The sequence below is a fragment of the Meles meles genome, chromosome 1 (genome assembly GCF_922984935.1).
Source record: "Meles meles chromosome 1, mMelMel3.1 paternal haplotype, whole genome shotgun sequence".
In the NCBI taxonomy this organism is placed as follows: Eukaryota; Metazoa; Chordata; class Mammalia; order Carnivora; family Mustelidae; genus Meles; species Meles meles.
In genome coordinates this window covers 216,329,570-216,357,192 of record NC_060066.1, presented here as the reverse complement: position 1 = coordinate 216,357,192, position 27,623 = coordinate 216,329,570, and the positions used below count along the sequence as shown (strand labels likewise).

Sequence of the window (27,623 nt, the reverse complement as noted above, 5' to 3'; positions counted from 1 at the left end):
ACCCAGGAGGGCCCCCGAGGGAAACGCAGGCGGACAGGGCTCCCGGTTTCGCACTTCGGCAGAACCGGAGCCCCGGGCCGGGCCGAGGCGCAGCGATGTGTCCCCGCAGCAGGCTTGACCCACGCGCCCGAGGCCAGAGCTGACGTAGTCCCGGAGCACTGCCCCGGCGCAGGCCGCAGCCCCGCCCGCGTTCCGCTCCCAGCCGACATCCGTGTGGGGAAGCCACGGAGACGCGTCCTCCCCAGCCCAGCGCCCTGGACGCCCCGGGCGGGTTCGCACTCAGACGGGACTAGAAATAGCAGTGAAGGGGCGCCTGGGTGGCTCAGTGGGTTAAAGCCTCTGCCTTCGGCTCAGGCTATGATCTCAGGGTCCTGGGATCGAGCCCTGCATCGAGCTCTCTGCTCAGCGGGGAGCCTGCTTCCCTCTCTCTCTCTCTCTCTCTCTGCCTGCCTCTCTGCCTACCTGTGATCTCTCTCTCTCGCTGTCAAATAAATAAATAAAATCTTTAAAAAAAAAAATAGCAGTGAACACCGATTTTCCTCAAAACTGGGAAAGAGGGGCGCCTGGGTGGCTCAGTGCATTGAGCCGCTGCCTTCGGCTCAGGTCACGATCTCAGGGTCCTGGGATCGAGCCCCGCATCGAGCTCTCTGCTCAGCAGGGAGCCTGCTTCCTCTTCTCTCTCTGCCTACTTGTGATCGCTGTCAAATAAATAAAATCTTGGAAAAAAAAACTGGGAAAGAAAGAAGGGGGCACGTGGCGGGCTTAGCCGGGCAGCATGTGGCTCCCGCTTGTACTGTGAGATGGAGCCGCACACGGGATGTGGACATTACTTAAGTCTTTAAAACAGTGGGCGCTTCTGGTTACTATTACTATTTCTTAACCAAGTAGAATAGTTTCCAACTCCTTTTGGAATCTGGGCACCGATCCAGTTTCCGTTAAACCCACAGTCAGAACCTCAGGAAAACGGGGATAAGTTCTGCAGAGATGGCAACCTGGAAGGCTTGTGGTCAGGTGGTCAGCAGAACCTCCCCTCGGCGCTTGGCTCCGCAGCCCGGAGAGAGGGAAACAGGCAGATTCGGCAGGGGAGCTGGGGCATTCTTATTTCTAACCCAAGGAAAGGAAGAGGCCCCAACCAGAGCGGGTACGGACATTGTGAAAGAATGAAGCCCTCAGAGGTACATTGGTCAAAGGCAGACGAAGAGACCCCCATGTGCACTACTCCTTTAGTTTTTCCAACCCAGGGAAACCATGAAAACACTTCAGGCCTTGGGAAAGCACACCACCAGCCAGATGTAAAACGCCACGTTTTACAAAACTACCAGCCCATCCAAGGGACCACTCGCAGGCAGAACCCACGGGTTCTGGGAAAAGCATTTCCGGTGCGGCGGATGTCGCTGTGCCGCGTGTGACCGTCTCTGATTCACCATGTGTGCTTTCCTCAAATTAAAGACACATTTTGGATTGTGCAAGAATATTCTCAGCTTTCCAGGGCAGATTATTTTAATGCTGATATACAGGAAATTATGACTACTCGAATTTAAAAAAAAAAAGAAAAAGAAAAAAGCTTTTTAGGCCCTTCAGTGGAAGCTTCCGTAAAGCCAGACATCCTACATCTCTAAGTATCAATGCAGGTGAGCAAATGACCTGACCTGACGCCTGTCTGAAGTGCTTCTTCACACAGGCACAGACAGCGACCACGGACACGGGAGGAACCGACCCGAGGAAGCGGGGCCACCCAGTGTCAACACTGATACAAGCGTGTCTGGGACGGCTCAATAACATACTAGAAACGCTACTACACGGTTAATAAAAAACCTATCTTGTCTGTACATTCATTCCACACATGGCCAACACAGGCCACGGGTTTTGGCTCCTGGCAGGGCTGTCCTGGACAGAGACCAGACACAGGAAGGAGGAACGTAAGCGCCGGGCCAGCACAGCGCTGGCCACAACTTGTGTTCTGAGGAAATGTCTCAGAAGCAGCTTTGCTGGGAACGACCTCATTTGCTAATAATTCAGGAAAATCTTCGTTTTGATTCTGGAAAACTGCACCTGCCGACAGCCGCTTGCGAGGAGACTGGACACAGGTGACACGCAGGGTGCTCGGTCCCTCATGAGGCTCAGAAGCAGGCGCTGCCCACCTGGTCACACTCCGAGGATGCCCTCCGTGAGAAAGGCAGCATGAAATCATCTTGCAACGAGATGACCGCAGATGTGTCCTCTACCCCATCCCGTCGGCAGCGGGGCGCAGCGGCCACATTCTCGGGGTGGGGGGGAGCACGGTGCTGTGCAAGCCAGGCCTTCCCTCTGGTCCTCCCAGACCCAGGCACATCCTGCCGCCCCAGGTACCTCCGACGAGTCCTCCTCAGCGTTGTTTGTGGGGGAAGCGGCGAGGAAAGGGGCTAGAAATGGGGCAAGTCTCATGATAAACGTCTTCACGCAGGCCAGCCCACGCCTGCCTGTCCGCTGGGCGCACAAGTCAGCTTCATGAAAAGGTTGCAGTTTCTTGTTTTGTTTTGTTCGTTCATTTTTGGTGGAAAATGTGGGCACTGGAAAAGGCTGTAGTTTTAAAGGCCTTGCTTTAACCCGCCATCGCGGCACACTTCTTCCAGCAGGGCAGAAGTTAACGACACATAATTATTGCTCTTTGTCTCCAAGAGATTTGACCTCTTCATTTTCCCAGCTGAGACGCCGGCCGGAAAACCAGTGAAGAGATGATGGGAGCCAAGGACTGAACAACAGGGAGGGGGAACCCGACGGAGGGCTGTCAGCGCCAAGGCCCTTCTGTCGGCTACTTCACTCAGTCACGGCAGGCGGGCCTCAGGCGGCCGGGCTGCGGGTGACACGCCCCAGCGTGTGAGCGTGGCACCACAGAGAGGTCTGAGAGCCTGGCCGGCAGAGGACAGAGCCCTGACCAGAACCCACCAGGACGTGAGAGGAGGAGCAGAGTGCGGAGGCCTGGAGCCCGAACCTTGCGAAGGGCTCAGATGCCCAGCGTGGTGGTCCGTCTGCTCTGGGAGGCGAGAGCCAGGCCAAGCCAGCCTGCGGGTTCAGTGTGTTATCGGCCGCACAGCACACCTTCCAGAAGCCACCTGGCTGTTTCCTTCTTTCAAAACTCCACCGTCGTCGTCAGGGCAGTGCGACCAAACTGTGAGCACACCAAATGTTCTTCCCAGCACCCCCAACTCCCTCATGCATGAGGGAAACCCTTAGCATCCTTGTCCAAGAGACAAGGTATGGTGCGGCCCGACCAGCGGGGTCATGGCAGGAGGACCTCTAGGGAACCTTCCGAAGAGCCCATGTTACACACACGGGCCCAGAAAACAAAAGGGAATGTCTGTATATCCTTGTCCTGAGCTAAACGCCACAAACACCGGTCTGTCTTCCACCTCTGTGACCAGCAGCCACCATCATCACATCGGGGGTCCCTGAATGAAGGCCACAGGTGAGAGCTGGGACCCTCGGGAGGTCTGGGGCCTAATGCAACAGAGACCCTGAAAGGGGTGGGGCACTTTCCCCTCCACAAGTGGCCTTTCCCTACGTGGTACCGGCTGCTGACAGCTCTGGGGCGCAGAGGACGCCTTGGCTGAAAGGGCAGGAGGGCAAGGGCCCAGCAGCCTGCCCTCCTCCGTGCCCCCCCCTCCCTCCTCTGTGCCCCTTCCCCTCTCTCCTAGCTCTGTGGTCACCTGGCTACTGTGGCCTCTGGCCCAGGCAGTGGCACCTGGGCCTTTTGTCTCAGGACGGCAGCCCCGCCAGATGGCAGAATGACATGTGCAGGCCCAGGGACACGGAGCTGGCACCAAGCTGTGGGAGTGGTGCATGCTGGCACCTGTGGACGCCCCCTCGCCGAGGCACCGGGGCCTGGCCTCACTGTCGCCGGACCTGGGTGCTGGTGAGGGCCTGCAGAGGCTAGCGTGGGTCCCAGTGCCCCTCATGTGTTCATCACGGGGTCGGCAGGTGGGGGTTTCACATTACGCGGCCGTGGCTCGGCTGCCGGCTCTGGGCTCTGCCCCAGGAAGCTGGCATCCGGGATCCCTGTACAAGTTCCCGTGGTTTTCACTGAAAACTCAAGAAAGGAGCAGGGAAGGCGGCACGTCCCTTGGTCTCCTGCACCCTACTGACCTGAGGGGCTGGGTGTCTGTGTCAGTGAGGAGGACAGCAGCGGTGGGCAGCACCTCGGGGCCCCGGGCACCTGCCGGGGCTTCCACAGCTCAGTGGTGTGGCCGGGGGTCCTTGGGGGTCAGCGGCTCTGTGTCATCCTCTGCTGTCCGGCTGGCGGCCGCAGCCAGGCTCTGCATGGTCTCCCGCTGGTGCTGCTTGGCTTTGTTGTAGAGCAGGACACCAGCCGTCACTAGTGCGGTGCCGGTCGCTGACAGGCTGGTGACGCTGTTGCCGAAGACGATGACACTGAGCCACGTGGTTGAGGCGTGCTTCACGGTGCTGGCGACGCTGCAACGACAGGGGTTACAGCCTGGGCTTGGCCCGCCGCCCGCACAGCCCAGGGTCGCTGCCTCGCCGGCTCCCTCCTTCTCACTTTCACTAGCAAGGGTGTCCAACAGAGAAGCAGGGACAGGTTATGACGAACGGCCATGCTCCCGTCCTGCAGACTAAACTGACATTTTGCTTTATTTGCTTCCTCCTATTTTGGGACTGAAGTATTTTAAGTAAATCACAGACATTATGGCATTTTCCCCTAAACAGCTCAGCGTTCTGCTGAAGAGCCGGAGAGCTCTGCAGACGCCGCCGGGCGGAGAGGAACAGCAGCCACCCCAGAAAGGCCCTCGGGACTCCGTCTCGTCAGTGAAAACAGCACTGTGCGAGCCAGGCTCGGCCCCGCAGAAGCGCAGTTAATGTGACGGACTGGCGTGTTCACGGCACTTGTGTCTGGGGAGCGCGAGCTACGTGAGCTTTACTCTTTGTCCTTTTCGGTCTTCTCCAAGCTTCCAATGACGAATTAAGTATTGCTCTTACGATAGGAATAAGACACACACCAAAAAGCTATTTTCTTTAAAGAGAATTGGTTTTCTGCTTTTGCCCTTTTTGAACCATTGTTAACAATTACGAAAAAACAAAGTTCCAGGGATATTTGGAAATAATTTCTGGCCCCAGATGGATACCAGCACCTGTGGCAGAGACAGTGACCACCCCGGGCCTCAGAATGTCAAAGCCCTGACCGACTTTGGCCGGCGCTGCTACAGACCTGCCCCAGTCAGAAGCCAGGAAGGGGGAGGGCCACACGGGTCACAGGGCAGGGAGCGCAGCCGGTGGCCCGCACGGCCGCCGCACTGGGCCAGAGCAGCCTGAGCAGGGAGGGGCGACAGCCGCCCGAGGGAGCCCCGGAGAAATGGAGGCCTGGCTGTTCCACGTCTCTGCTGCCCGTTCAGAAGTTAAAAAAAAAAAGGCCCACTGACCTCCGCAACACGTGGCCAAAGCTAAGAACGTGGATTTCTAGGTTTGCTATGGACACGAGCTCGTGCTTTTCTGCTTGTTACTGAAAACTCTCTAGTCTTGAAATGGTGCTTTTATTAAACGTTTTAAGTTATAGAAAGAAAGAGAAGCCAGTAAGGTCTCTGGCTCGTCTCTGTTTCCAGAGTTGTGCCTCCAATGTGGGAGCCTACGGCTACATGTGGCTATTCAAATTAAAATTGCTGAAAATTCGATGAAATTAAGAATTCATCTCTTGGGGGGTGCCTGGGTGGCTCAGTGGGTTAGGCCTCTGCCCCTCGGCTAAGGTCATGATCCCAGGGTCCTGGGACTGAGCCCCGCATCGGGCTCCCTGCTCCACGGGGCCTGCGTCTCCGTCTCCCGCTCTCCCTGCTTATGCTCTCTCTTTCAAATAACTAAATAAATAAATAAAATCATAAAAGAAGAATTCTGTTCCTTACTGCACTCACCCCACGTCAGGTGCCCGTGGCCCCCCCCCACCGGACAGCCCAGGAGCAGAACATTCCGGCATCACAGGCCGTACCACGGACGCGCTGACCCAGACAGACAGACACTCGATCTGCTCCTGTTTCCAGGCGGGGCCCCCTAGGGACTGATGTCCTGGGCCTCACCGTGCATCAAACAGCTCCGAACAGCACAGCCTGGCGGTCACAGCAGGTGGCTACGGCCCTCCCTTCACATCCGACGCGCACAGAGACCGTTCGTGCGATCCCTGGGCTGAAAGCCCGCTCCTCTGCCAACGAGCAGGACGCGCGCTTCGTCTCTTGGGAAACCACCGCGCTCACCTGAACGTCACCGGGGAGACCCTGCCCATGAGGGCGTAGGCTGTGACGCTCTGCAGGTGGAAGAGCGCGCCGTCGGCCAGCAGCAGCAGCGCCGCGTCCCGGCTGAAACCGAAGCTCCTGCCGCTTCGGCCGATCACCGGCAAGTCCTGTGGGTCAGAACAGAAGCGACGCTCTGCTGTTGCCGTCTTCCCTTCGCGGCGCTCCTCGGGGAAGCCGGCGGTCACGGGTACCCAGTCTTCTGGGCCCACAAGCTGAGGCTAAGCAGTGGTCTGCAAACAGCCTTCTCGCGCGGCACCCAAACAGCACCCGCCCACACTCTGAACGAGCACACGCACGCGCGTGGCCAAGAAGCCCACGACAGGGAGCTCAGCATCACTGACCATCCGGGAAATGCAAAGCCATAGCACCGGGGGAGACGCCTCACACCCGCGAGCACAGTGAGCATTGCAAACAGAAAATGGAAAGGACAGGCGCAGGGCAGGATGGGGGGTAGCCGGAGCCCTTGAGCGCTGCTGGGGGCAAGTAAAATGGTGTAGGCACCGCAGGGAAGTCCTCAGCACGTTCAGCAGACAACTCCTGCGAGAACGGCAACCCCACGTCTGGGTGCACGCCCAAGGAACCGAGAGCGGGGTCTTGAATCGTTCTGTGCACGCCCAGGTTCACAGCAGGACTGTCCGCCAAAGCCGAAATGAGGAAGCAACCAGACATCCGTCAGTGGAGGGATGGACGGACAAACGTACTCGGACGACTCAGCCCAAAAAAGGAGGAGGTGAGGGGGCGCCTGGGGGGCTCAGTGGGTTGAGCCTCTGCCTTCGCCTCAGGTCATGGTCTCAGGGTCCTGGGATCGAGTCCCGCATCGGGCTCCCTGCTCAGGGGGGAGTCTGCTTCCTCCTCTCTCTCTGCCTGCCTCTCTGCCTACGTGTGATCTCTGTCTGTCAGATAAATAATAAAATCTTTAAAATAAAAAAGGAGGAGCGGGACCTGCTAGAGCAGGAAGGCCCGGGGACACCTCGCCCGGTGACATAAGCCAGTCCCCAAAGGACTGATCCCAGAGGGCTCCACTTACACGAGAGACCTAGGGTCGCCAGATCCACACAGACAGAAAGGACAGCGTGGGTGCCGCCGGCTGGGGGAGGGATGAAGGAGCTCAGAACACAACTATGCCACTTGGGCACCAGGATTATTTTGGGCTGAAGACCCTTAAAAACAGCAGGAGCACGAAGGGCCTGAGCTCCCTTCCCGTCCCTGAGGAGACAGAGGCCATGTGGAGGCCGCGCGCCGTTGGAGGAAAGACGCTCCTCGCCAGAGCCTGAGAGCCTGGCGGACTCACGGCCTCCGCCCCACAAACAGCCGTTCCCCCGCGGCCACGTCTCCCTGCTCGGCCTGGAGCGCGCGCACAGACTCGCCCTCCTTTGGTCTCCTCGTGAGGCTCCCCTGTCACGGAAAGCTTATGTAAAATCAGTCTGTGGGCTCGTGCCCGGCTCCTCGGGCAGCCGGAGCCCCAGCAGGGAGAGGTAAAGCCTTGCTCCCCCAGTGGGGCAAGCGGGGAGTTCCTGTTTAGTGGGGACAGAATGTGAGTCCGAGATAATGAAAGTCTGCACACGGATGGTGACGGCTGCACCACCACGTGAACTTAACTGACGCACACTTTAAAGTGGTCAGAATGGCCAATTTTATGCTTATGTACGTTTTACCACAATAAAAACATTTTTAGATATATACATCTTTCCATCAACCGTTTCAATTCCAAGAATGTATCCTAGAGAAACACCCTTGTCTGCTCAAGACATGACAAGGGAAACTCGCCGTCTGTGCGAAACGTGCCAAGCAGTCAGGTGTCTGTTCAAGGGGCTGTGACAGGTCCGCACAGCCACACCCCGGGGCACAAGCATAGGACGGAAGAGGCCAGTTCCATTTGTGTTTAAAAAAAAACAAAACAAAAAGGTCCGCGTGGACACGGACACACAGCTTCCTAAGACTGCTAGAATCAAACCACACACGTGTCTGCCCGAGTATGATCCCAGCCATGGAGACAGGCTGGAAAAGGGCTTTGCAGGAGTGGGTCGGGGTGATGAGGAGACAGACCGTCTCTGCTTTATCTCCTCCCGTCCTGTTGCTCGCTCTAAGTGGGCACCTGTTACTTTAAACCAATAATAAAACAAGCCTAAAAACCCTCATGCTAAGACTTCAGGACACTTCCGCAGCCTCAGTTGGCCTTGACGGGCACAAGCCAGCATCAGACGCCTCTCGGAGCTTTGGCTTCTCAAGTGCACGCCGCTGACCCCTTGTGAGTGATGTGGCAAGCAGCCATCCCCGCCATCCCTGCACCCTGGACAGTTAGGTTAAACCCCCCGCTCGCCCGTCACCGCGGAGACACGACGGCACAGGCCAGCACCCAGCGGCGTCCTGAGACTCACCATGAAGAAGACCCAGGCGGGGACCAGCATGGCCACGGCCGCGGCACTGGTGTAGAACTGCAGCTCTGCGGCCCTGTGGGGGCAAGGAAGGCGCCTGATGCTCCCCCGGTGCAGTGGAGGCCAGGCTCCCGCAGCCCGCTCGCAGCTCCCAAGCGCCCGCAAACTAGCGTCTGCGCTGTGCGGCCCGATGGGGAGGGCCTGGGAGCACTCACAGACGCAGCCAGGAACCAGCCGGCCCTTCAGGTGCCTCAGGGGGCAACTGGAAACAGGAGGGGTTTTTCTTCCAAGTTTCCACCAAGTAGTTTTATTTATTTACTTATTTTTTAAGGTTTATTTTTTTAAGTAGTCTCTCCACCCAACACGGGGCTCGAACCCACACCCTGAGATCAAGGGTCGCCTGCTCTTCCGACGGGGCTGGCCAGGCACCCCTCCACAAAGTACCTTTAAAAGCCACGTTAGCCCAAGTGGAAAAAGCGTCAGGTCTGTAGGGGACCCTCAATTCAAATGGGCAGGAAGTCCTCTCGGGCCTACAAAACTGGGAGTTTTACGGGCAAATGATACTTACGAGAACCTGTATTTGTCCCCACTGAGGAGCTTTTTTGAAAAAACATTTTGCAAACTAGAATAGAGGAAAGAGGAGGTTAGAGGAGATACAAGGAGTCAGTGTGGACCTCAGAGGACTCAGCATCTGCTCCCTTCCTAAGCAGTGACGACGGCGGCAGCCCCTCGGGGACAGTCCCCGTCCGTGCACCACGAGCCAGGCCCACGCTGGGGAGTTCCTGGGCATTGCTTCACTGGGGGGGGGGGGGGGGGCATGACCGGCCCCTTTTACAGAAGGGCAAACTGAGGCACTCAGAGATTAAGTGGTGTGCCTGAGGGTCCCCAGTTCTTAGGGGTCAGAGGAGCCCAAAGTCCCTGCTCTAAGTGCATAGAAACCCCGCCCTGGACCTCGAGTTCCCATAAATCAGTACGGGCCGCGGGCCGGGCCCCGGGGACGGACTGTGTGGGAGGGAGCGGACAACGGTCTGAGCTCTCGGAGGCGCCCATGGAAGACTAACGGACAAAACTCCGGACGGAACAGACCCGCCGGAGGAGGAGAGGAGACAGCGCCCGGCTTGCCCAGGAACCAAGGGGCTCGTCACGTCTACCGGGGACCCGGCCCTCTGGGCCCCAGAAGCAGCGGCTGGTTTCATTTGGTTTTGATGCAAAAACTTAGCTGAGGACAAGGTAAGACCAAAGCTCTGGCTACAGAACTAGAAACCAGAACGACTGTCTGGGAAACACCGGCAGTGTGGGTCAAGGGCCCTTGTCCATGTTCACGGGCTGTGTCGCGGCTGGGAATCCACCCTGATGACGTCAGACACTTCAACGCAGCCTCGTGTGAGGAGACCCCCCCTGCACATCCAGACAAAGAGGCACTGATCCGCAGGCGGCTGGGGCCGCACCAGGAGGCAGTCACGGGCCCAGGCTTCTGAGCCCCCGGTGCCAGCAGGCGACGCTCACAGGACCACACAGAGGGAGTGGAGCCAGACCCAGACCGAACACACAATGAGGCTGTATTGGATTTCTGGGAGCTACAAACGTAGAGGGGAAAAGCCAGAAGGAAATACATCTAAATGTCAGAAATGAAATTACAAGTGACTTTTAAACGTCTACGTGGCCCAGCACCGGAAACCTCAGGGTGAGCTGTCTGACTTCAACAGCTACGGCAACAATAAACTCCCGTGTGGCTCTCTCCGCCTTCCCAGAAGCAGGACAGCCCTGGTGCGAGGCAGGACTTCTCCAAGAGAAGGGCTAGCCGAGGCCTAGTGTACGCTCGGCACGGCAGCCCGGATGCAGGCTGGCCGCGCTCACTGATCCCGAGAGAAGTCTGCGACACGGTGTCTGTCCCCTCTTGCTGTAGGATGAGGAAACTCCCGGGCAGTGCTTTCCCTCCGGCACCTGACTGGGGCTGCCCCCTTCCTAGTGCCAGCCCCGGACACGGACCAGAAACTGCTCCTCTGTTCCAGCCGCAAGATGGCCTGTTCCCCTTTGCTTAGCTGAACGCGGACGGACACGTGAAGCCACAGGGCACTCGGCGCGCAGCTAACCGCGTCCTTACGAGCAGTGTACTTCGTACCAGGACCACGTGTTGTCCGACTCTGGCTTGTTTCCTGAGGAAAGGCTGCCTTACTGCGACACAAACTGTTTGGTATTTCGGAAAAGCATTGGGTGTGTCCAGTGTGGATTATGGGACGAGATTCTGAGTTAATCTGGACTTGCACGCCCATCACCCTGATCACACCACCTGCCTCCACACCCTCGACTCACCAGTCCATGATGTTGGTGGACAACGCGGCTGAAAACCCCAGGACGTTGAAGCTTATCTCCGTGGCCGTGCACAGTGCCAGGCCCCCCATGATAGGGATGAGGGAGAGGTTGACCAGCAAGCCTGGAAAGGGCAAAATACACAGAAGGGAGGCCGCATCAGTCCCCCCGCTGAAAATCTTTGCTGGGCGCCAAGGCTGTTTTCATAGCCCTCACGAAGGCTGCCAACTTCCACTTGTGTTAAAAAACCAGCAGTTAGGGCGCCTGGGGGGCTCAGTGGGTTAAGCCTCTGCCTTCGGCTCAGGTCGTGATCTCAGGGTCCTGGGATCGAGTCCCGCATCTCTGCTGAGCAGAGAGCCTGCTTCTCCTTCTCTCTCTCTCTGCCTGCCTCTCTGCCTACTTGTAATCTCTCTCTCTCCTTCTGTCAAATAAATAAATAAAAATCTTTAAAAAAAAACAAACCCAGCAGTTAATGATTCCTTACACCGGAGAGAAACAGAACACGTCCATGTCCACGTCAGCTCCCAGCCCACCACCCTCTCCCAGGCCGGGAACCTCACGAGGCTTCTCCGTGAGGCATGTCTACAGGCCCGCAGGCGAGACCCACGAGGTTGGGCCCCATGCCCTGGAGCCCCGCCTGCCCTGCAGGCACAGCCGTTGCCCAAACTCTCCCTTGAGAACGAGCGGTCTCCGGACCAGTCTGTCCACACGGGGGGCCAGGGGCAGAGGCTGCTCGACGCCCCAGCGCAGGGGGCCTCCCGTCGGGAGCCGCACATGGTGAGGAGGCAACTTCGCTCCGCTTCACTCTGGAGCCCAAGGAACAAACTTGACGCGGAGTTAAAGTCCGCTGAGCAGAACGGAAAAGCACATTCACTCTGGAGACAGGGCACTGGGCCTCATGCTGCTTCAACGCCAGATCCCACTGTTTCAGTCGATGAGGGAAGAAGCCTTCCGTGCGAGAGGTCCCCGCTGGCCTCTGAGGACGATGGCCACCTCCCAGCACAGGACCATGCTGTCCAGGCTCCTGTCGCTAGGGAGCCCCCAGACACCAAGGAGCAGCCCGCAGGCCCACGCGGCTGCCAGGCTGAGAGCTGGAGGAAGGGAATGTGGCATGGTGGGCCTTCCGCCTGCCGGCACCCTCTCGCTTTTCCAGCATATGGTCTTGGCTCCACAGTCTTCCCAGAATCGTCTGCTGCATGACGGACTATACGTGTGAAAACCCGGGGAATGTGAGGCCCCCGGTACCCTCTTGTCCTCAGGAAGGACTTGCTCTGCTGTTAGGAGGCAGCCATGGGCGTGGGTGTGTGTGGAGTCTCGGGAGAGCCCAGGGCTTTCCTGGAGTGTCCCCCAGGCAGGCCGCACTTGCCCTCAGGCTTGCAGCCCCACAGGCCTCTCTGTCCCGAGTCCCAGCCACTGCTCGAGGATCAGCAGACACCTCCGTGGGAAGGGCGTCACACATCGGGTCCCTTTTGCGGGTGACCCTCAGCTCTGGAGTCCTGGCCCCTCGGTCACTCTCCCCAACAGATTCTCTTTGTAAGTTTTATCGAGACGTTCCCACTGTTCTCAACAAGAGAGCTTAGAGGCACCACAACTGGAAGCCAAACCCTGCTGTTCTCATGTCACTGAAGGTAACGTTGTGCAGCTGAGCGGCCCACTGCCCCCGCTACGCAGTGCGCTTCGGCACTGTTTCTGGAGTGTTTGTTTCTGGAGGCGTGGGATTTCTAGGGGCTGCCGTTTGCACCGATCGGACTGTCTTACCACCACCTCAAACGTGTGTGGTTTGGGACGCACATCTGCGAGGGTCCAGCTGTGTCCTTCATTGTCTTAACTGAAGCCGGTGTGTCTGCAGCTCCACGTCGGTCAGTCCTGGCTTCAGACGAGAGCCCGCGCAGCACACGCTTCCTTCCGCTCCCTGCTTGCTTCCACGGAACGACGCTGGACGGGCTCCATTTTCAAAGGCTGGTGGGAAAAGCAGGAGCGTGTGTGTGCTGCGTCGCTGGGAACAGTCTGCTGTCACCCAAGGCTGGCGATTTGTAATAAATCAGCTTTCTGGCCCTTGTGAAGAACGGAGCCAGGCAGCTGAGAAGCAGGGGCGAGCAGGAGGCTGTCAGAGGAGTCGAGGAGGAGGAAGGAGGCGGCCAACCTGGGCACGACCGCTGGGCGCACGAGCAGGTGACTGTCACCAGGCAGTCTCTTGCGTGACACAGAAGGCCGTCTCACCTTCTGGGACCAGTGACTCCTCCCTTCCTGGTTTCTTCCTTCCCCAGCTTCGACGTACCCACCAGCCACGAGGCCTCTACATACCCAAACAGCCTTGCGCTCAGCTGAGGCGAAGCAGCGCTTGCTGAAACGAGTGTGTGAGGCACCGTCACCGCTCAGAGATGTTCTGGGACAGAAGTCAACAAGTCCACCTCGGAGAGGCGAGCTCGGCGCCCGGCTGCAGCTGGGGAAAGGGGCAGAGGTAGGTGGGAAGGGGCGCCAGGGGACCACTCACCCGTGTACTCTCCCAGGATCATCCGGGACATGATCACAGTGAAAATGGGAGCAGAGCTCTTCACCGTCTCCGCAAACGAAACTGCCACATTTTTCAGGCTGACCAGACCCAAAACCACTGTCGCAAACCTGAAAATAAGCCAGAAGTGTCACCGTGACGGAGGAGGCGGTTTGTAGTGCCCTCCTCCTCTCCGCACCCCGCCCTGCTTGCCTCCCCCGTGAAGACTTGGGTCCGGCCCCGCGGTCCCAACAGCGAGGCGCTGCTCCACACGCTCAGAGCGGCAGGCCCAGGGAGAGGAGGGGTGAACCGCCAAACCATTCTTAAACCAGATCATGGCAGTTCCAGAAGGAATCTGACTGCATTCAGATCCACAGAACCAATACAGGTGTCGTCCTGAAGTCTAGACAGCCCTGGGACCCCATGAACTTTGCACTGGAAACACGCCTGTACCACGTAATTACGGCGTCAGCCAGCCAGCCTCCCGCTCCTGGTGGCGGCCAAGACCTTCTCTGCAGCACTCAACCCACACGCCAGATCCTTACCTCATGAGCCCCACAAACAGCATGATCATGACGAAGTTGGGTGGGTAAGAAAGCCGGGCTTTGTGCCGATGCAGACAGCAGGGAACAAAGGTCTTCGCGCAGCCGATGACCGTGGTGCACAGCATCTGCACGGCGCCTGAACAGGGGACAGACGGACTCGCCCCGGCCCGACCCGCAGGTGCTCAGGCCGCGCCCCACGCCCCCCGCGCCCTCCCTCCCAGGGGCTGGGCTCCTCCGTGTGCCCCTCACCCGGACCCAGCAGCAACCCGCAGGCTCCAGGGGCCTGGCCCGCACCCCCTGAAGGCCGTGGAGCTGCGCTACCTAGCACGCTGGGCTCCCCTTCCAGCAAGGACAGGATGTACTTGTTGAGGAAGAGGGTACAGAAGCTGAAAAAGAACCACAGCGTGAGGTAGACCAGAGCCCGGGAGCTCCACACGCCCAGGTCGGACTCGATGGCGGTGGTCTCGGTGATGGTTATGGTGAGCACGTTCTCCTCGGGGGCTCCCTCGCTCCTGCTGAAAACAATTTTCTCGCTGCGGTGGCCCGAGAGAGAGCCCCAGGCAAGGAGCGGCTTCCCCCTGGGCTTGTCGTCGGGGCCGGGGGCCAGCTCTGCCGGCGCCAGGGGTTTTGCCGAAGCCGACATGCTGGTCTCCTCAGGACTGCGGGCAGCACGGGCCGGGCCGACTCCCGGCTGAAGGTCTGCAGGGCAGAGAGTGCGCGGACCACGACTCGCCTCTCCCAAGAGAGTGCAGGCTGAAACGTTCAGGAAAAGAACCCGCATTATCGACTGTGGACATTCTAACGTCTTTAAAAAGTTTGAACCACCGGGGCGCCTGGGTGGCTCAGTGGGGTAAAGCCTCTGCCTTGGGCTCGAGCCATGATCCCAGGGTCCTGGGATCGAGCCCCGCATTGGGCTCTCTGCTCAGCAGGGAGCCTGCTTCCCCCTCTCTCTGCCTGCTTGTGATCTCTGTCAAATGAATAAATAAAATCTTTAAAAAAAAAAAAGTTTGAACCACCAAGCTGCGGCGAGTGTGGAAATGCGAACACGGAATTCCAGCCTTCTTTCCACCTCCACATGCCTGTCCGCTGCGCTGCAATGACGGGGCCCCGACAGCTCCCGTCTCCCCTCCCCAAGGGGCTGGAGACCAAAGGTTCCAGCAGCCCCTCCCCACGCGCCCACCGTCTGCACAGAGGCCCCAGAAGGACCCCACCCAGGCCGCTGCCCCCCTGAAGCCATCCCAGGGGCTCTGCACCTTTCCGCCTAATCTGCCCAAGTTCCTGAGGACAGGCCTCAGCCCCGGCCCACTCTGTGGGTCTCCGTGCTGCGTCCGCATGCTTGCTGCCTCTCCCCGCCCGTGCCTCACGGTTTGTGTTTTATCCCGCTTTCCCAGCTGCTCTTTGCAGGAGGACTGACCTGCCAGAGACACGGGCTTTTTGATCTGTCCACGGGGTTTTCGGTTATAATCCCCCGATTTTTCATTGTAGACTTCTATTTGGTTCCACCTGAAACTGTCTGCTTTCCTCACTGCATCTTGTTCTTTGTTTTTAACATAGAATTTTTTTTTAAAAAGATTTTATGTATTTATTTGACACAGATCACACGTAGGCAGAGAGAGGGGGAAGCAGGCTCCCTGCTGAGCAGAGAGCCCGACGTGGGGCTCGATCCCAGGACCCTGAGATCATGACCTGAGCCGAAGGCAGAGATCTTAACCCACTGAGCCACCCAGGCGCCCCTTCGTGTAAAATTTTTTTTAAGTAAACTTGACACCCAACATGGGGCTTGAACTCACGACCCCCAGGATCTCTGACGGAGCTGGCTGGGCAACCCCAGTGTCTTGCTCTCTCCTCCCTTCTTACATCTTCTGTCTTGGGTTCTCTAGGGGCCCCGTACCCGAGACCTCAGCCGCGGCACCTGGGCCTGACTGGCAGGCTCGGCCTTGGGGCTGCGTGTGGTGCACATCAGTTACCTGCAGCAGACCCTGCGTGCGGGGCCCTGTGCGCCCCGGGCCCAAACTGAGGGACTGGGGTCTGCTTCTGTCACATGCCCCAGGGTGTCACTGGCCCAGGACCAATGTTATGCTACTTTCTAGACAAACCCTCCGCATGCCAAACCCACGCCTGCTGGTCTCAGACCTACGGGGACGGCTTCTCAGGTGCGCCTCCATACTCTCCCCTAAGATCACAGGCTCAGTCAGACCTGGCTTTTCCGGTGGTGGGCAGGAAAGCTCTCCAAGTTCCTGCTTTAAGTCGAGGCCCAGTGACAGCAGCCTGCCCTATCTCAGGAGGGCCAGGGTCCCCCCTCCTTTCCCAGTGACGTCAGACTCAAGTCCCCAGCCAGCCTCAAACGGGCCGCGCACCGGACTTCCTGTTCCCTCCGTTTCTGACACCTGGGCCTTCCTCCCGTCAGTTACGCATCTAGAAGGACGTCCACCCTTCCTCATCCCTGGCTCCTGGCGTGGGCAGTGGGAGGCGTCCGGGGGCTAAGTCGGCCGCTCCACCACTGGGGCTTGGCAGCTTCTCTCCTGCACGCCGGCCCCCCAGCAGGACCTCCCATGGGAGTGTGCGCTGCCCGCCCCACTTCTCGCCTGCTCATCTGCAGACACGTGCTCAGGGCTCCTCAAATTTAAGACTCTGAATTTCCGCACACCCAGAAGCCGGCTTCGGTCCTGGCCCCAGGCACGGGCAGCACCAGGGACTCCGCCGTCCTCCCTCCGCCTTGCCTTGGCCCCCAGCGCTCCTGGCTCAGGCCCCCCGGCGCCACAGGCCCCAGCGAGCACCCCGTCGCACCCTGGCTGCCCACATGCACCCGAGCCGTGGCTATACCCTGCCCCAAATGCACTGCAGAGCACAACGGGGTGTGCCTGGTCCTTCCAGCCGCTCCACTGCACTGGGGACGAGCCCTTCACCACTCAGGGCTCCGAGACCGTCCCCCTGCTCAGCCTCCTCTTCTCCAGCCCAGTCCCACTGTTCCATTCGGGGCGATGAGGTGCTCAGTGCAGCTAGGACTGGCCACGCCGGAGGGGACGTGGGGGGTCCGCCACCCCCACCGCCCCGGCTTGGAACCAGGGACTGGCTGCGAGTGCAGATCGGATGCAGGGATCCTAAGACCAGAGAGAGTGCCCCCCCGCCACAAGGGTCCCAGACCCTGGCTCCTGCCCCTCCCCGCCTCTGTAGACTCTGCCTTCTCAGGAAAGCCTCCCCGTCAGGGCCAAATCCCAAGTTCGAGGCCCCCATTACCACCAGGGCCTGCTCCCCAGAGACGCCGTCCAGTGCCGGTCGCAGGTGCCCGGAAGCCACAGCTGATTGCAGAGCTCAGCGTCTGCAGGGTGCGGGGGCTCGGGAAACAGCCACAGACCGACGAACACGGTGAAGAGCGTGCCGGCGGGTAACTGACCCCTTGCGGGCCAAGCACCCCTCCCACTGGGCTTCCACCGGAGAAAACTCACTCTCCTTCTCCTACGTCCATGTCATGTCCCCCCGAGAAGCCCCAGGAGGGGCTTCTGAGGGCCAGATCCTCCCTGCGCCACATCTGCTTGTGGTTGGAGGTTTAGGAAACTGGAAACCACCACTCGACGGCCCATATACTCCCGTGTAAAGACCTTCAACAAGACGTGGGTTTCCAGTCAAGGAGAGCCCGAGCACATGGTTCCACACAGCTAGGGTCCCGCTCCCGTGCCTGAACGCCAGCGCACGCCCTCTGCTAACAAACCGCCGCGCCACCAGGAACGTTATGGGAGCGTCTCTTCACGTGTCTCTGTCACATCTGTGCTGGGCAGTGACTCTGCTTGGTGGGGGGCGCCCACGACACAAGAGAGTCACACGCTGACCTGCCCCGACCACCCGCCCTCGGTGCCCCCACGTCCGGCTGCCCCGCTGCTGCAGGGTCCCGTGGGAAGCACCGAGCAGAGGTCCTCCTGCTGGCTGCATGCTCCCACGCCCGAGCTCCAAGCGCTGACACAAAGCGGCCCGTCTCTGCGCAGACCAGTGAGGTCAGAACACTGCGGGCACAGCCCAAGCACCGGAATGACTTCGAGCTCCCAGGCTGATCAAACGCCGCCAAGCAGAGAGCCGCCACGGGGGTGGGAGAGCGCTCCCTCCGAGGAGCCCACGGTTCCGTCACTGACAGTCCCAGGCTGGAGACACCCAGTGGCACACACAGACCCAACCACTGTCTCCGCGAGTGACAAGAAATGATAAAAGCAGAGACCCACGGGCGTGTGGCCGAGGCTGCCTGCGGCGACCAGTGATCCCGGGAGACCCGTGTGTGATACTCACACAAGTCGCCAGAAGATGGGCGGTTAACATAGCATGTTTTTTAAAAAAAGATTTTGTTTATCTGACAGACAGAGATCACAAGTAGGCAGAGAGGCTGGCAGGGGGAGGGGGAAGCAGGCTCCCTGCTGAGCAGAGAGCCCGATGCCGGGCTTGATCCCAGGATCCTGAGACCATGACCTGAGCCCAAGGCAGGGGCTAAACCCACTGAGGCACCCAGGCGCCCCACCGTAGCATTTTTTAGAAGACTTACTGATTTAACTAAGAGAGCGCGCACGAGCACGAGAAGGGGGAGCAGCAGAGGGAGCGGGAGAAGCAGGCTCCCTGTAGAGTGCGGAGCCCCAGTGCAAGAATGACCCCAGGACCCCGAGGTTATGTCCTGAGCCGAAATCAAGAGCTGGACACTTGACGGACTGAGCCACCCAAGTGTCCCAGCATTTGTTAGTAGCAAAACACAACGTAAACGTCTCCTGAAGGAGAAACCGATCCCAGCACATCACGGACCAAGGCCTCTGCCACAAGAGCCAAAGGGCAACCTTAAAACGGCCGGAGGTCCGAAATGACAGGACCGAGCGCGGAAGGCTCACCCGAGGCGGGGAAACATGCCGAACACCCAATACTGATTCAGAACGAAAACATAAAAAGTTGTGGAAAAGAGCAGGGACCAGGGAACCGGGCCGGAGTTCACATGGTGGGGGGCTCGGCAGGGATGGGGTGCGGCGAAGGGCAAGCATGTGTGCAGAGAGGCGTCGTGTGATCTTCCAGACTGTTCTGAGCTCGGATTTGCGCAGAAGGACCCCGGGCGCCGGAAAGCGGTTCTCCCCGAGCCCCAGAACCCACACAGACGATGCCTGCTTAGGCCAGAGCTCGTTCGGTTAGAGCCAAACCTTCCTTTCTATGATGGATTCAGAGTTCAAGCCAGACCAGCTTCCAGTGAGGAAGGCGGGGAAGGAGGGCAGGGTGGGCAGCACCCCCCAGAGGACCTCACTTGCCTGCCCCTCCCCAGCCCCACGGAGCCTGGCGTGTAGCTGCCCGGACCAGGCTTCCGAGCATGAGGGCCTCTCCTGGCAACCGGGGGTCGCCTCACTCACCATCTGCCCCTTGGTGACCAGGTCTCCCTGGCTGCCTGGGAGCCTTCTCCTGTGCACCTTCCCTCCTTCCAGCCACACAGAAGCAGCCACCAGGCTTCCGGGGTGGAATGCAGCGGGGGCTGGAGACCCGGAGGCCCCGTCACACCAACCAGCAGACAACACACCAGCGCTCCCTTGCCCCATGTCCAGAATGGCGCCCGGAGTCCCAAGGCAAATGCTCAGGCCACCAGGACACACTCGCCTTCCGGCGCAAGCTCTTCTCATGACCACCAACCTCTCCACAGACAGCCCACCCAGCTCGGCGATGAAGCCATGTGACAACCGGGCCCAGGGACGGAGAGACCCCAGGCCGCCTGCCCAGCAGGGTGGCTGAGGGGCAGCAGACCTCCACGTGCGCACGGTTTCCACACCAAGTCCAAAGATGAAAATCAGGTCTGGAGCAGTCTAAGACGGAACAGACACCGGCCCTGCTCACGCCCTCCACCTCCAAAGACTCACTAATCACGCCAGGATTCCTGGCTGCTCGCGTGCTTTTCTTTGGTGAGACAGAAACCGACAGAGGTGGGGGAGGGAAGCAAGAAAGGAAGAATGTCAAGGGGCTTGGCCAGGAGAGTGACCACACTCAGACTCCTCCTGGGGCTCCGGGGGCCCAGGGTCAGGGGCTGAAACAGGCCTCAGCCTACAGGGAAAGCAGAGACCGAGGATCACAGAGGGGCCAGGCAGCACCTCCCCGCTTCCGACAGGAGACCAGATGACTCTTCTCTGGAGAATTCAACAAGTGAAGGACAGACCTTGAGTATGGAAATCAGGGCCCCGAGGAGAGGCTTGGACAGAGAACGCAGCGAGGAGAAGAGGAAGGCCAGACGCTAGAGGAACGATCTGGAAGGAGGCAGAGAAGGCGGGAGTAGGTCCCAGGAAGGGGGGGAGTGGAGAGACGAAGCGCTCAGCGACCAGGAGACGCCACCGGAAAAGGGGCCTTGGGATCAAGGGCAGGACAGAAGCAGAATCTCACCAGAGGCTCCCAGGAAGCTCCAACTCAGGACAGGAACCCCCCAAAAAGCAGCCGGGGGTGCCTGAGGCAGGTGGGCCCAGTCACATCCACAGCAGCTGGTGGCAGAAGCAATAGGCTCCGGAGAAAATCTTGCTCAATTCAGGCCTGAAGACCTTGGCAGCTGAAGATCAATGGGTGCGGTTCAAAGGTCAAAGGTTACCTGGAGAGGGTGGCTGGTGGGGGAGGAGCTCCCACCTGGCGGCTCCAGGGAGGGACAGACAGAGCCCAAGGGCAGCAGGTCCGCAGGACAAGCCCAAGACAGCGTCAGGGATAAATGTGCAGAGATGAGTCCCCCGACTGCCGAGCTGTATGTAACAAGGACGCGTTTGCATCCAAACCGCTCCCCTCGCAGGGGCCACGCATGACAGAGGGGAGGAGTGACTTTACTCCGAGACACTGGCGGACACTAAGCCCAACCCAGCGACCAAAGCCAAAAACACTACAGACAGAGCGCCGTCCTCTTTGCCCTGACCCGACGCACTAGGAGGACGTGGCACGGCTGTGGATTTCGTGCCACGGACAAGTGACCACAAATCTAGTCAAGAGAACGTGTCAGACAAACACCAAAGTACACAGGTCACAAAGTACTCCAGGCCAAGGACTGGAGACCACGGGGACGCGGCCGCGGAACGCAGGTCGCACGCAGACTGGACTGCACGCCGGAGAAGGGACGCCAGCGGCCTTTAGGCCGAAGCTGTGTGCGGCCTGCGGATGAGCCGCGGGCTGTTGGGACGTGCGGGCAGAGCGCTGCTCCCGAGGTGCTTTCCGGGTCTCCCCGAGGCCGCGGGGGACAGCGGCGGGAGGGAGCTGACGGAACGGCGTACAGGTTGGGTGGTTTCCTGTCAGTCTACAGTTTCAAACAGAAAACAGAAAAATCTGGAATACAAAACAACTCAATCGATGGGTTACACAGAAATGACAGACCTGAAAAAAGTTACTGCATTCGAGAAAAATGTCCGAGGAAATTATCTGGAATGCAGCAAAAGATATGAAATCAAACCATTACAGAGACAGTGACCTGGGCATGGAGGAACTATGGAGAATGAAAGTTCCAGCAGAGAAAAGCAGGAGCACGAGATGACGCTGGGTACCGGACTGGCTTGGCGGGGAGCATGCGGCTCTCGGTCTCGGGCTCTTGGGTCTGAGCCCCACTCTGGGTGACTAAAAATAAATAAATTTAGAGATGACAAGCAAGCAAGCAAGCAAGTCCAGTCACACTGAGCAACAAAAGGCCTGAGCCCGAGGAGACTGGTGGTGGCGGACAGCGTGGAGAGGGAAACAAGAGCCATGGTTCTCGAATGCCCTGTTCAGAGAGCGACGACTTCTGGAACGATATTAATGTCCCACATGCTTAAAAAACAAAAATAAACTTCTGAAGTGCGACACAAACAGAAAGAGGGGAACCAAGCCACGGATCAAATAAATCACATCGTCGCACTGGAGAGAGGAGACAAAACGCATCCATGTACCTTCTGAACGGTTTGCAGAATATATGTGCTCAGATTAAAGACGGACAGAACCTCGACAGTGAATCAGATGGTGGGCTTTGTTGTGGACTCATGGCTCAGGGGTTTTGGACTGAGCAGTGACAGTTCTGTGGCTACTGGGAGTGAGACCTCAGCGGACTGAGCTGCTGGGATCCGCAGAGGAGTCGGGCATCGGCACTTGTGGGTACAGACAGGCGGAGCCACACACATCACGGCTGACCACAGTCCACACATCTCTGCATCTGCTTCATCATCTGGCCACTGAGGGCCCAGAGGCAGGGACAGCCCAGCCGCAGTGAGCACCCTGTCCTGGTCTTGTTTCTAAATCTCATTCTCCACGGAAATAACTGGCCCCCACAGAGAAATGGCCGATTTCAGGGCTCGGGCATTAACTGGGCCAGAAGAAGGGGAAGTGCTCAGACACTGACAGGACAGGTTAAAGGACACAGAAGCACACGAGGGAACGCCCTCTGGAGGAAACCAGGGGCAGCATGAGAGAGAGTGAGTAAGGGCAGCGCAGATCAGAACCCACCGAATTAAGATAAACCTGAACAGCCACAGCAATAAATGGGGAAGAGAAGAAAGTCCTTGTTTACAGACCAAAGTCAATGGGCTGATGTAAAAGAGAGGGTAGAATTAGAAAATCACCATCCGGCCACCTTCCTCATGATCCCATGAACCACTGCATCCCGGAGACCTTCTCCCAGAGAAAGTCTTGCCCGTGTGCACAAGACACATATAAGAACGCCCACAGCAGAAACCCAGCCATCTGTCCACAAGAGAACCAACACGTCCGGCAGGGGACGTTCACCTGATGCCACATCGGACAGCAGAAACAGGTGACGCGCAGCGACACACATCAGAGGTGAGCGAAAGGAAGCTCTTCTTGGCACGGATCAAATGAAGTCCCGATCATCGGTCGTGAGCCTGCGGTTCAGACTGAACAGAACACCCAGTCCGCGGTGCAGCCAAGACCCCGAGTGACTGCCGGGCATGACCCACAGCAGCCACAGGTCGGCGGGTCCTGAGCTCAGGTCGCACTCATTACCCGGTTGCAGAGGCCTCCCTGGACTCCAACTCACTGTCCTCAGGGCCTGGTGCTCTTGCATAGACCACGTGACCCAAGGAGTTTTCAGAGGGAAGCAACTCTCGTCCTGCAGACACTGAAGGTCAGCGACCCTCATCTGACCCAGAGCTGGCTTTGCGCGCCAATGGCAGTTCTGAGTCAGCCTGGAAACAAGCTCCCCCAGCTCACGGGGGTCTCCGTTTCAGAGCAGGAAGAACAAGAACTAAGCCGGAATCTTCTCCGACCAGCGACGGAGCAGGTGCTTCATGAACTGTCTGCACTCGGCCAGGGAGCAGCGCTTCTCTCCGGCCCAGAGCTGACCTCACAATGTGCAGGACTAAAAGGAAACCAGGTCTACCGAGATGTGGTGACACCACAAGAAACAAACGCGGCACATCGTGAGTTGGTCTGAGAGTCCTCAGTGGGGGTCAGGACACTGCTCAACTCTGCAGCGAGGGGGGAGGGGCCAGCCAGGAAGGTTCCGGGCTCCAAACAGGAGACTACGTCACAGGTGCTGCGCCTGTCACGGTGAAGAAAAGCTCAGCTGGAGGCTGATGAAATCAAGATGTCCATGCTTCCCCAGCCAATCTGCAGAATCCTAAATCCCAAAGCTCACAGCCTGAGGTTAGGACGAGCAGCTCGTCCAGCTCGTCACAGCTCTAGGACGAGCAACTCAAGATGTTCTCAAACACTGGGTAAGGAAATCTAGATCAGTTCAAACTGTCAGCAGGGCATTTCAGGTAAGACGTACTGAAAGTCTACAAGTTTTACACAGTACACCATCTCTGGGAACCTATTCTAAAGGAACAACCGAACGAAGGTCTTGCTGGACCTCTGTGCACACCAGGGCCGATGTAGAGCTTTGTCTCTCAGACTGAGACACTGGACGCTACCGGAGTATCCAATAGGGAGCCACGTGTCCCATGCTGGCCTCTTACCAAGGGGACACAATGTAGTCCGACAACTTTGGACAAAAAGATATCGTCATAGATTAAGCCAGAGCAGTTCTAAGTTCTGCACCATGTGCTCTGATGTAAACCAACGATTCCGAGGAACCTAGACCGGGTTAGGGCTGCAGGCGACTCTGGGAGGCAAGTCCCACATTCGTTCAAGTCCTGGTTTGTTTCTCTCCAGCTTCTAATTCATTTACCTTGAAAGTGGCTTTCTTGCATCCCAAATCCTTTCTATGCCCACTCTTGGTGCCCCTTTTCATGCTGTTTCCTACACTCCCGTTGCGCTCTAAAACGCTACTCGCCAGTTCCAGCACTTGCGGGGAAGGACCTCCAACTCCATCGTAAAAAAACAGACCTAGAAACAAGGCCACTGAACAGAAGAACCCGCCTCCGGACAGGCTTTCTCTCCCTTTCCCGCAGCGGTGACCAGAAGCAGACGGACTGCGAGGGCATCAGGGGGACGCGGCCCAGCACAGCCGGGGGAGAAGTCATCTGAGGACCCGAGCGAACCAACAGGCCGCCGCACAGCCGAGTCTTCCAAAGCCCGAGGCAGGAAAGACAGCAATCCCGGGCGGCGGTGCCTTCAGGCCCCAGGGCGGATGCGGCGTCGGTTACCCGGTTCCGGTTCCGCCGCAAAGTCCTGGCCGCCTCGGGGGCCCGCGCCCAGGGAGTTACAGCGCAAGGAGCCCCGGGTCCGAGCACACGGCCCGGCCCGAGCGCTGCCCCCCAGCCCGCGCGGCCCCGGCAGCCAGGAAGGGCGGACGCGGGTGCGCCCCGCGGGGGCCGCGCCTTCGGACCAGCGAGGCGGGGGAGAGCGGGAGGCGCGGGCGCGCGGAGGAGGGCCGACCCGGCGAGGTGGGGAGCGCCGGCCGAGCTACCGGCCCCGAGGCTGGGGGCCTCTCTGAGGAGGGGTCCGCTGGGGTCGCGAGCGCAAGGGCATGGGGTGGGCCGGGGGCTGGAGCAGGCTGGCGGGCTCAGGTCCGGGGCGCGACAGGCCACCCCCGGCCGCACCCTTCGCCGCTTCTTTTACTCCGCGTTCCGGGTCCACCGGCCGCCCTCCCGCTAACAAACGGCCCGGACGGGTGGCATCAGGGCTCTCCCGACCGAAGCTTCCCGGGCCCGACTCCGCCGCGGGACTGGGGGGGCCCGGCCCGGGGCTCGCCCGCGGCCCCCTCCCCCACGCCGCGGCCTCTCCACCCACCGGTCGCAGCGGGGCCGCGGGCCGACAGCCAGCGCGGGGTCTCCGTGCGCCTCCGACAGGCGCCCACGCAGGGGCTGGCTCTGCGCCCGCCGCAAGGGTCGCCTCAGGGCCGTCCCCGCGAGCCAGGCTCGGAGGACGCCCGACTCCGGGGAGGGCCGAGGGGGCCGAGCTGCGCGGGCGGGGGCGCGGCGCCTTCCCGACGCCGGGCGACCCCGCCCCACGTCGGGGCCTCAAGGGCGCGCGGCGTTTAAGGGGGGCGGCGGGCGGCGGGCCGGAGAGAGCGGCCTCCGGGGAAACAGACGCGGCCGGCCCGCGGCCTGGGGTCGGGTGGGCGAGCTACGACGCCCCGAGGGCTCCGCGCAGCGGGGGTGGAGGAGGGGTCGCATCGCGCGCGCCGGGAAGCCCCGAGCAGACCGTTCCGTCCCGTGTGGGGCGGAGGCCGGGCGGGCAGCGCCTCACCGTGGGGCGGCCATCGTCCCTCCGCCCCTCAACGCGACCGCCGGGCCGGGGGGGGGGGGGGGGGGGGGCGGGCCGAGCCGCGGGCGGAAGTGCTCGCCGCCGGCCGGAAGCGACGCGCCGGAAGTGATGCGCCGGGCTCCGCCCTCGACGCCTGCGGCCCGCTCTTCCGAGTCGTGGGCACGAGAGCTTCCCTGCGGCCGCGCCGGAACTGCGCTCGCTGCTGGCGACGGTGCCCCCGGGCCGTCCCAGCGCGGCGCAGGTCGGGGGTGTGTTCTGGCGGGTCCCGCTCGTGCGAGGCGGCTCCGGCCTCCCATTCCCGCGGGGCCGCCGCGCGGTTCTGATCTCAGGGGACGGTAGAGCGAGAGACGGAGGGAGCGCCCTGCGGGGGCTGGTGCCTGCGAGCGCCCCGCGCACCTGGGTCCCGAGGCCGCGCGCCTGCCCCCGCGGCTGATGACCGCTGCGAGACCGGGGTCGTTCGGTTCTCACTTGCTTTTCTCACAGCGCTTTGCCGTGAGCACGGTTTCCCCTTCGGACCGGTCAGCGCAAGGTGCCCGCAGGCCGCCCCTCCCCGGGACGGTCCCAGGCCGCGAAGGGAGCCCCAGGGCCGGCCCCCGGGGAAACAGGACGAAAGCGGCAGAAGTGGGAGTGTGCGGCGCCGGCTGCACCACGCCTCGGGCCCTGAGGACGAGTGCGCCGGCCCGAAGCTCGCAGCGTAGATTCTGCTTTTTGCGCAAAACCCTGAGACGCTTGATGCCTTCCGCGGACCTGGGGTTGGGCGGTCTGAGTCGTTCGTAGTCAGATAATCTCCAGAGCAAAGTCATAAAAACTCAACATTGTTACAGCAAACCCTTCCTTACGTGTCATCCGGGGAAACGGTTTGGAAGTGATGTCGTGCGCCGGGACCTTCCCTCCTGCCGTCTGAGCTCCCCGGTGGCCTCCAGCCGCTGCCTGCAGAGCCTTTGCTCCGCAGACGCATCCCAGAGCTGGCGGCCGTCCCCTCTCTCTGCCTGCCCACAGTTCCTGTCTGAGTACGCGGGGGAAACGCTGCCGCCCGCTCCGGTGGCCTCGGAGGTTTCACCGCGGCCCAGTTGGGTGCAAACCGGTGTGTGTATGGGCACGGGCTGGAGCTCCAGCTTCTTCCTTTGACGGATTCCAGGAAGCAGAATTTTGCGTGAAGGAATACAGACCGGCCAGGATTCTGCACGCTCGGCTGGGTTTCAAGTGGGGTCGTTAAATAATGCCTCTGCTCCTCTGCACACCCAGGGCTGCAGCGTGGACGCCAGTGTAGACGTGAATCGGTTAGGGTGCAGTCCCTGGGACGGAGGAGACCTGACCTGACCAACAAAGACTCTGAGGCCGAGACTCCGCTGAAACCTGCCTGTGAAGCTCTAGCTGGGGTGTCAGGCCCTCTGTCCAAGCCCTGCCTCCCTCTGAGACACAGGGGACTTCTGACCTCTGGGCCCCCTTCTGACAACGATCTCTCTTTAGGGTTTGGATGACGTTTAAGGGTGATCTGGAAAGCAGGGAGGAAAGCGTCCGTGGCAAGTTCACGGGTCCCTCCCAGATGGCTGAGCTGCTGTGTGTGCAGCTCCGGGCTTCCTGGCCCTCACCCCTCTCATCAGGCCTCATCTGTGTGTGGGTCCTAGTCTGACGGTCCCACCCGGGTGGGATAATGGGGTCTACAGGCCCAGAGGAAACCCCATTCCCAGGCAACAGTGAGGACAGCAAAGAAGTCTGGATGGGGGCCCAGGAGCCTCCAAAGCCCAGAGAATGGGGCCTGGATCAAGTTCTGTTGGGTGGGAAGGAGGAGGCCCCCTTTTCTGTGCCAGCCGGCCCACTGACGAAGTTGTCAGGAAGCATCAACCAAAGCTGGTTTGGAAAAACAGCTCCTGTCCCTAAACCAGAGACACGAGCCCTTCCTGAGAACCCTTTGGGTACCCCTACCCCCCACTCTACAGTGTGACCCCTTGGTCTGCCCCCAGTCGAGGCACCTGCAGCCTGTCCCTGAGATTCAGCCTCTGGGCACCACAGGGCTAAAAGTCACGGAAGCAAG

General features: G+C 59.9%; 1 protein-coding gene across 10 annotated transcripts; it reads right to left on the bottom strand.

Moving 5' to 3' along the window:
• Positions 1–1,477: 1,477 nt before the first annotated feature.
• Positions 1,478–25,697, bottom strand: SLC35E2B (solute carrier family 35 member E2B). 10 transcript variants are annotated; one of them, XM_046010653.1, is made up of 9 exons: positions 25,571–25,697; positions 14,312–14,743; positions 13,991–14,126; positions 13,449–13,576; positions 10,958–11,078; positions 9,213–9,266; positions 8,648–8,720; positions 6,231–6,376; positions 1,478–4,449 (listed from the first exon to the last, which is right to left on the bottom strand). In XM_046010653.1, exons 2-9 carry the CDS (start codon positions 14,631–14,633, stop codon positions 4,212–4,214), a joined length of 1,218 nt encoding a protein of 405 aa, XP_045866609.1. In that variant the 5' UTR covers positions 14,634–14,743; positions 25,571–25,697; the 3' UTR covers positions 1,478–4,211. The 10 variants fall into 10 exon arrangements, with proteins under 10 accessions (XP_045866609.1, XP_045866617.1, XP_045866634.1 ...); XM_046010661.1 differs by lacking the exon at positions 25,571–25,697 and adding an exon at positions 25,112–25,249; XM_046010678.1 differs by lacking the exon at positions 25,571–25,697 and adding an exon at positions 24,266–24,380.
• Between the last annotated feature and the right edge of the window lie 1,926 nt (positions 25,698–27,623).